This window comes from Anguilla rostrata, chromosome 4 (assembly GCF_018555375.3).
Source record: "Anguilla rostrata isolate EN2019 chromosome 4, ASM1855537v3, whole genome shotgun sequence".
Taxonomy (NCBI): Eukaryota; Metazoa; Chordata; class Actinopteri; order Anguilliformes; family Anguillidae; genus Anguilla; species Anguilla rostrata.
The window spans coordinates 60,015,214-60,024,137 of record NC_057936.1 but is presented as its reverse complement, the minus strand read 5'-3'; the positions used below and the strand labels follow the sequence as shown (position 1 = coordinate 60,024,137).

The 8,924-nt window shown below is 45.3% G+C and overlaps 1 protein-coding gene across 3 annotated transcripts; it reads left to right on the top strand.

Moving 5' to 3' along the window:
- On the top strand, nucleotides 1–8,679 carry aldh9a1a.1 (aldehyde dehydrogenase 9 family, member A1a, tandem duplicate 1). Of its 3 annotated transcripts, none has more exons than XM_064333689.1 (12): nucleotides 1–151; nucleotides 982–1,172; nucleotides 2,086–2,231; nucleotides 3,682–3,811; nucleotides 4,199–4,333; nucleotides 4,779–4,975; nucleotides 5,331–5,471; nucleotides 5,636–5,824; nucleotides 6,007–6,094; nucleotides 6,225–6,366; nucleotides 7,172–7,284; nucleotides 8,290–8,679. In XM_064333689.1, exons 2-12 carry the CDS (start codon nucleotides 1,013–1,015, stop codon nucleotides 8,382–8,384), a joined length of 1,536 nt encoding a protein of 511 aa, XP_064189759.1. In that variant the 5' UTR covers nucleotides 1–151; nucleotides 982–1,012; the 3' UTR covers nucleotides 8,385–8,679. The 3 variants fall into 3 exon arrangements, with proteins under 3 accessions (XP_064189759.1, XP_064189758.1, XP_064189760.1); XM_064333688.1 differs by lacking the exon at nucleotides 1–151 and adding an exon at nucleotides 158–313; XM_064333690.1 differs by lacking the exon at nucleotides 1–151 and adding an exon at nucleotides 493–890.
- Nucleotides 8,680–8,924: the final 245 nt, after the last annotated feature.

Genomic DNA, 8,924 nt, shown 5'->3' with positions numbered 1-8,924 from the left:
CACGTTCATCGGTGTACGCTTACGACAGAGGACTAGTTTTCCCACAGACCCCTAGCTGAATGTTCTGGGGTGGACAAAGTTCAAGCTGCATACAGTAAAAAAGGCTGAGACAGTCGTCCTGGCAATAAAACTGCAAGGGCTTTGCATTCGAGTAAGATGTCTGAGACGAACTAGCTAGGCTATTCGAACTATTTTATTTTAGGTATCGCTTTACGTTGCAGGCGTTACTGCTCTTCAAAACAGACTACTTGATAAACTGGCCTCCGACAAAAATGGCTGGGGCGCTTCGGGTTCTGTTGTTGGGAAGAGAAAATTAAGTTTGAGTTTACATTATTTTAAGTTTGTATTGTATTAATCAGGATATCTCCAACGAGGCTAGCATATTACTGTTCTTATAGCAGAATGTGTGTGAATTTAAAAACAGTTCATTTTTTAATTGTCATTTTTTATTAGTCTAGTCTAAGCTTTTTAAATTGTAGCTGCAGTAAACTGGTTCCGGTTGTTCTTTTGTGTTAGTTTTGTGAACAAGTTAACTAGCAGAAGGACTTAGGCTATGTAACGGTAACTCAGCTGCTAGACTAGTGTTAGCATAGGTATTTCTGTCACTTTCAGTCACTGGCTGTGTACGTTCCTGCTTGCAGTTTGCTTACCTAGCCGTCAAGTTGATTATAATTACATTTTGTTGTAAAACGTACATTCGCACAAGATATGACAGATATTGTCTTGTCAACATACCTGTCAGTGTTGGCCATTGGGCGTAGCCAACTACAGTGTAGACTATTAGGAAATGGAAGTAAAATAAGAGTATGGAATATAGCGTTTTTTTCCTGCAGCCTTTAAAGCTAGACGGCTAACTTGCAAACAGCAAACGTGAACGTGCTTCGTAGCTTGTATGTGTGTTCTTCTGGTATATTCAATGGTGTTGCAGTTTATATCGAGTTCATCTGCGAGCTAACTGACTTTGGAAACTTGTTCATTTAGGTGTTTCACACGTACCTTGGCTTTTACTAAAATGACTGAGCTACTCCGAACTCCAGTCATTCCTCCGGCTATGATCCGCAGCGCGTCAACAGGGACGCTGGAAGTGAAGGAACCGTTGAATTTCTGGTGCGGTGGTCGAGTGAAGGCCAAGGATGTGAAAAACGCCGAGCCTGTTTATGAACCTGCAACAGGTACGAAAGGATATATGCCGAGGCAATTTAAGAATGGAAATTATATGCTAGCTTTGATTTAAAATTTGAAGTGTTGCCAAAGGGAGACAGTTCATAGCGGAATAGAGGTTGGAGTACACATTACCTATGACCTGCACGTTTTACTGCGTGACTTCATGTGTGTGTCACCTCTGGTAACCTCTTGCCCCCCCCCCCATTTTCAGTACAAATGTTAGTTGGTTATTTGTTTTTAATGTGGTGGCTTCATTTCACCTATTGCTCAATTCCTCAAGCACCCAATGGAACACAAAGTAATAAAGCCGCAGGCTAATTAAAGCATTTTCTTAAAGGTGCAGTATAGAAGTTTGGAGAAACTAGCAAGAGTGAGCCAGATTTTGAAAAAAATCCCTACGAACACACGCATGCGCGCTGCCTGACCGCACGGCAGAGATAGCACGTGAACCATCTATCCATTATTAGACATCGGTCTATCCTGTGTAGGGTCGCGGGGGGTGCATCTCAGCGTGCATGGGGCGAGAGGCAAGACTACACCCTGGACAGACCGTCAATCTATCCCAGGGCACACACAACATTCACTCGCACGCTTATACCTACGGGCAATTTAGAGTCTACAATTAGCCTAGCTGCATGTCTTTGGACTGCGGGAGGAAACCCACGTGCAAACTCCACACAGAAAGGCCCCAAGCCGAGATTCGAACCTACGACCTTCTTTACTATAACACACTTTTTTAATTTATAAAAACCAACTGTTTGTGTGACACATGCACAAACAAAATCAATTATTATATCTCCAGACCCCTTGTGTATGTGCACATAGGGCAAATTGTTGCTAACTTTTAATGGATGCTAAATGCTGTCAACAACACTGAAATTGTGAATACTTGGCTTTAATGGACACCTGCTGTACCGACAGGGCGTGTTCTGTGTCAGATGGTGCCATGTGGGGCTGAGGAGGTGGATAAAGCCATACAAAGTGCCCAGTCAGCCTTTCTGAAGTGGCGCAAGATGGCGGGCATGCAGAGAGCTCGCATAATGCTGGAGGCTGCTCGCATAATCAGGGTGAGGAATGAGCGTTGCAACGCTACGTACATTATTATTTTATTTTATTGTTCAAATATGTTTTAACCAGTAGTTGGCCAGATTTGATTGCTATCCATGGCTGCCATACTTCATAATGACTTAATTTTTAGTCATTTTGTTTTATTATTATTATTATTATTATTATTATTATTAATTACATTTATATAGCACTTTTCCAAATGCTCAAAGTGCTTTACAGTGAAGGGGAACTCACCGCACCCACCACCAATGTATAGCACCCACCTGGGTGATGCACGGCAGCCAATTTGTGCCAGAACGCTCACCACACATTAGCGAAGGTGGAGAGGGAGAGAACATTTATTTAGCCAATTAAGTCTGGGGATGATTTTTAGTGGCAAGTTTGCGAGAGCCAGATCTGGGATTTGGCCAGGACACCGGGGAACCCCCTACTCTTAGCGATAAGTGTCATGGGACATTTAGTGACCACAGAGAGTCAGGACCTCGGTTTAACGTCTCATCCGAAAGACGGCATCTCCTACAGCACAGTGTCCCCGTCACTGCACTGGGGCATTGGGGTTTATTTGTACCTGAGGGAAGATTGCCCCCTGCTGGCCCACCCAACACCACTTCCAGCAGCAACTCAGTATTCCCTGGTGGTCTCCCATCCAAGTACTAACCAAGCCCACACCTGCTTAGCTTCAGCCATTTGGCAGGAGCAGAGTGCATGGAGGTATGGCTGCTGGCAGCTGGTTTTAACCATGTTGTAAATCTGTAATTTAAAAATATTGCAGCCAGTGGTATACTTGATTATTGGTCATTGACCTCATTTCTAGGGGACATTTTTACCAAATTTCTTTTCTCCCTTGCTCATCTACACTTAGTTCTTTTTTTATTAATGTCTCAGTGCTGTGTAAGAAAATGAATCTTACAACAGTACCAGTATTCAAATGTATTCAATGGAATTTGTAGTGTTATCCAAGATGCTTACGTTTAGATTTTTTTGGGGCACTGGAGGGGGTGTAGTGTTTGTGTTTTTATCTCGCAAAAGGTGTCAGCTGTACACCGTATGCTAAATAATTTTTAGGAGGACACATTTGTGTGAAAACTGTGGGTTTAGACACACCATGGATAGCTGGAAATTGTCCTTGATATAATTTTGTACGTTCATTTTTGCAAAGATGGGGCTGCTCGGTGGCTCATTCAGTTAAGGCACCATGCTGTGGTGCATGGATGAGCCTCGCAGCCTTTGATCAAATCTGGACTGTCCTAGTGCTGAGTGGCTGGTGTAAGTGCCCTTATTGCATACAATGCTATCACATGATTGTATAGGCCTACCTAGGATTTTTTTTTTTTTTTTTTTAATGGAAGCTTTTTATAATGGGGCGAGCTGTCCCTTTTCGATGTCTGTAAATGTCAGGGCATGTGTTAACGCATTGTCGACGCCCCCTTGTTCCATTGTTGTCAACAGGAACGGAGAGATGATATTGCCAAGTTAGAGGTCATCAATAACGGGAAGTCCATTACAGAAGCGACTGTGGACATAGATATAGCTTGGCAGTCCATTGAGTATTATGCTGGCATGGCTGGAACCTTGGCAGGTGAGCTATGAGAGACGTACTGATGTCTCGATCTATTGTATCTCACTTCACCCTCTCAATATGACTTAAAGTTTTTTCTTTATGATTTAGTAATGCTTTCCTGTATTTTACAGTGAGATTGTCATAAATTTTCTTTTCTTTAGTCTTTATTCAGTCTTTTCATTCCAGTTATCCAGTTTCCAATTCTTTCCCACCAACAGAGAAAGCAGTTACAAAATCTGCAATTTGTTTGGTGCCCGTTTCAAATATACAACTGTACCCTTTCATCCGGGCAAATTTCCCAGAAAGTGAAAGGCTTTCAAGCTTTTCAAGCAGGTTGTTTGATTAGGATTTTTCTCCCTGCGTTATATCTGTCAGAGGTTAATTTGTTGCACTTTTTCTCTCAAGGCCAGCACGTCCAGCTTCCCGGGGGTGCGTTTGCCTACACCCGGCGCGAGCCCCTGGGTGTGTGTGTGGGAATCGGCGCCTGGAACTACCCCTTCCAGATCGCAGCCTGGAAGTCTGCCCCAGCTCTGGCCTGTGGTATGAGCACCCCACGCACCCCCACACACACCGTGTATCTGGCCTGTGGTATGAGCACCTCACGCACCCCCACACACACCGTGTATCTGGCCTGTGGTATGAGCACCTCACGCACCCCCACACACACCGTGTATCTGGCCTGTGGTATGAGCACCACACATGTCCCACACACACTGTGTATCACAGCGCTGAACTGCACAGACAAGCTCGGGACGCACCATAGGCTCTGCTGCTTGTGCATTCATTATATATGCCGAGTTTCGTATGGTGGGGTGAGAAGCCTATCCTTCACGGACTTGTTGCTTAACTCTGGATCGGCCTTGGAAAATACATATCGGGAAGTCACAGTGTGCGATGGAAGGCAAGCTGAATTCCATTGAGAGGCTGACATTGTAGAGCGTTGAAGCACACTGACGCTGTGACGCTGTCCTCCACCTCCTCTCAGGCAATGCCATGGTGTTCAAGCCTTCTCCCATGACCCCCGTGACGGCTGTGGTGCTGGCTGAGATCTACGCCGAGGCCGGCGTCCCAGAGGGGCTTTTCAACGTGGTGCAGGGCGGGGCCGAGACGGGCACTCTTCTCTGCCACCACCCTTTGGTGGCAAAGGTCTCCTTCACTGGCAGTGTCCCCACAGGCAAGAAGGTACGGTTGTAGACCAGTAGTATCTCGATACCGGGTGCAGCTCGACATTGGTCTCTCTTTGAAGGTGGCGGTACAAGTCGCCAAGTAATTCTGTCGAGACACAACCAACATAATCTGAACATCATACATTTGCTGTGTGTAAGTGTGCGGTCTCATGACCGTCTCGGTAAGAAGCGATTGGCCCGGCTGACAGCAGGTCAATCAAACCTGTGTTTTGTAGTTGTTTCCAATGACCATGATATCCACTTTTGTACGTCGCTTTGGATAAAAGCGTCTGCTAAATAAATGTAACGCAAAGTAATGACAGTGGGGCTCGGTCATGGTCCATCTCCTCCCCTTTCCTCCCCTCTCACAGATCATGGAGATGGCTTCCAAGGGGGTGAAGCCTGTGACCCTGGAGCTGGGGGGGAAATCTCCACTGATCATCTTCCAGGACAGCGACATGGAGAACGCTGTGAAGGGGGCACTCATGGCCAACTTCCTGTCCCAGGGTGAGGTATGTAGTAACGGGGCTCACCTCCAGGGTGAGGTGTGCAGTAACGGGGCTCACCTCGTGCTGGGAATGCTTCCAGGAGTCATAAGCTGCCGGGCTTTATTGGGTTGTGCAATGGCGACGTGCCAATGTGAACTCTCTCTCGTTTTTCCTTTTTCTTTACGCAGGTCTGCTGCAACGGGACACGGGTCTTTGTCCAGAAGGAGGTCCTGCCCAAGTTCTTGGAGGAGGTGGTGAAGAGGACCAAGGCCATCCCAGTCGGGGACCCCCTGCTGGAGGGAACGCGCATGGGCGCTCTGATCAGCAAACCTCACTTGGAACGAGTGCTGGGTTTCGTCGCACAGGCCAAGAAAGAGGTACCAGGGCGGAGGCTACTGCTGCCTAACCGGGCGGTTTTTAGTCTGCGTGCTTTTATTCTTTCATTGCTTTTAACAGAGCTATGGAGGTCTGTGTGAAGTTGAGGTGTAAACCTGTTTTGAGCTGATCGTGCTTGGTGTGCAATTGGCTGCTGTCCTGAGCTGCGCGTCTTCGTGTTCAGGGTGCCAGGGTGCTGTGTGGAGGGGAACCCTTGGTCCCCGCTGACCCCAAACTGCAGGGAGGCTACTTCATGTCCCCGTGTGTTCTGGGTGGGTCCACATTTTGTGCACATCTTCAGAAGTAAGGAGTGCTGTACAGTATCTCTCTGTGCTGATCTCTGGTCTACTCTCGCCGCTCCCTGCCCTACCCCAACCTTCCCTGCTCGTTTTCCTTCCACAGACAACTGCAAGGATGACATGACGTGTGTGAAGGAGGAAATCTTCGGACCTGTGATGTCCGTGCTGCCCTTTGATACCGAGGAGGAAGTTCTGCAGAGAGCCAACAATACAACATTCGGGCTTGCTTCTGGGGTCTTCACCAGGTAGTGCTGTCTTACCAGTAGCTGGGCCTTGAATCAGGGTGTGAAGTCCGGTGAGGCCGCTACACACGCTATTTACGTTTTCACAGAAGCTTTCGAAGCATGGTCGTTCACTGACTGAGAATTTTCCAAAGACTGCCTTAGGTTGACATTGTATCTCCAGAGCAGGAAGCTGCATTGCGAGACAGAGGTTTCCAAAATGACAGCGCAACATGCCGTATCATAGATACGGGTAACAACCTCAAAGAACAACTTTGCAAATGCCCCAGAAAAGCGGGGAATGATGGAATTTTCTATTTTAGTGAGGGATGCGCATACTGACATAGTCACAGAACAGTGACTAGTTGCCATTTTGACCATCGTGAAAGATTTTGAAATAGCCAAAGAACTGCTCAGCGACTGCAAATGACCGATCAAGGGGGCAGCGACATGTGTGATGTCTGTTATGTTTTGTTTGGTGCAAATTTGAAAAGATGGAGGCACAAAAGTATAATCCACTATCGTTCTTCGCTCATCATCAGGGACTTTACATTACATTGCACTTATTTAGCAGATGCTTTTATCCAAAGCGACATACAAAAGTGCATATCATGGTCATTGGAACAACTACAAAACACAGTTTTGATAAGGTACAATGCTCATCTCGTTCAGCTCTTCATAGGCAAGGACATAGTCCAGTTCACGCAGTGAACATTTTTCTGACCTGACTTATGCTAAGTCAGGCTAGGGGGAAGCACAAGCCACAGTAATAGACTTGCTGCCTGTAATCTGAAAATGGGGCGTTGGTTCCTTTGTTTACTTTCTGCAGGGACATTACCCGTGCCCACCGTGTGGCTGAGAACCTGCAGGCAGGAACCTGTTTCATCAACAACTACAACATCAGCCCCGTGGAGGTGCCCTTTGGTGGATACAAGATGTCAGGTGGGGATTTATGTTGTGTTCAGTGTATACAGTGATATTCGTTTCCCTGGTGCAGTGTGTGTATATGTGTGTGTGTGTGTGTGTATATATATATATATGAGGATGGGAATGCGTTTAAACTAAAACAAATCTGGTCTCTTGGAGTGTAAATGTGTAAGGGTAACACTGCTGATGGCACGCAAGGATTTTCCCTTGTCTTGTTCCTGGGAATTTTTATGAGCTACTTGATTTTAAATATTGTATTAGCCTAAGAGTACACTCGTGGGCTCAAGCACTTTTCTATTGAAATTGTTTTTTCGTTTTTTTAATACACTACATGACCGAAAGGAAGCCTGGACAAAACCAGCATTTTAACTTGTTTTAAGATATTTTCTTAGTCATGACTGTGGTGACATCACTCGGGCAGTCAGCTGCAACATGTATGCTCCATCTCACTGAAATGTATCCATTGGAATTTCATCTGCAGCTTTTTTTGTTACTTTCGTTTCTATCGCTTGTAGATTGGCGATCACACGAAACTCCTTACTACTTTTCCCAGCTCAGTAATTTTCAGCATAGATTAACTGTGCGATGGCTGTACACCATGGGCCAGGAGCTGTTTAGCCAGGAAATATTCACAAATGTTTCATTTATGTGATGTGTTGGAAATGAAGCCAGCATATTACATAAATAAAGTTAAGCAGTTGTCTTTGTTCACGCTATTGTGTAAACCTAAAGCTACAGATCTGTACTACAAACTTTGACTGAATTTGAACTGCTTAAGGATAAGTGTGGTTGTGGGAAGAGCCCCTTTGTGCTTGTACCTGGATTGCTGTATGACTGAATGAATGTTGTTTTTAGGATGGCCTCGTCGTTTACTTTAGAATTTAAATGCATTTCAGCTACACTATGTCAGTGCTGCTTGCAGCTGCATCATTTTACTGAATTAACGTACGATAAAACTGTTGCTTCAAAGCTTTGGGCAGCACCGCGTGCGATTGCCCCTCCTCTCTTGTCGCGCTGCAGGTTTCGGCAGAGAGAACGGCCAGGTGACGATTGAGTACTACTCGCAGCTGAAGACTGTGGTGGTTGAGATGGGCGATGTCGACAGCCTCTTTTAGACGTCTGTTAGGACACCAGCCATTGAACCTCACACTCACACTACAGGGTCCATTCTTGCTAGAGTCCTTTTATTAGGTGAGAAGGCCTACTGCTCCCGATGTGCCATAAATATAAATGGAATCTTTGTCTGACTAATCTGCTCATGGCTAAATGTTAAACCATCTAGTTGTTCCCCACGTTGTGTTAAATATGCAGAAAAGGCTGTGGAAAATGCATGGCCTTATCAGAAAAATAAACTTATTTCAAAATTCCCAACAGGAGCTTTTTAAAAAAAAACAAAAAAACGATCATGTTTGCTATCTTGCTATCTAAATGGTGATCATTTTTGAGTTGTGTATTGTTCTTTAAAGCTTTGTAACTTATTGTTAGGCTTAAGAACACTTGCACTTGTTAATACCACTAAAACCTTCACTTTTTTGAGATGACATGCTGCTTGCTGACATGCTGAATAAACTGCGCTTTTTTAATAAGTGTAGTCATTTGTGGAGTTCTCTTAATAAAAGCTCGCGTTAACGGGTCGCCACACTAATCAAGCTATT

What these genes read in the sequence shown, in the direction of transcription:
- aldh9a1a.1 (XM_064333688.1), top strand. Translation starts at nt 273, where the DNA reads ATGGCTGGGGCGCTTCGGGTTCTGTTGTTGGGAAGAGAAAA. An exon ending in TGTTTATGAACCTGCAACAG is followed by an intron (nt 1,173 to 2,085) that starts GTACGAAAGGAT and finishes CTGTACCGACAG; the next exon opens with GGCGTGTTCTGTGTCAGATG. An exon ending in TGGTGGATACAAGATGTCAG is followed by an intron (nt 7,285 to 8,289) that starts GTGGGGATTTAT and finishes GTCGCGCTGCAG; the next exon opens with GTTTCGGCAGAGAGAACGGC.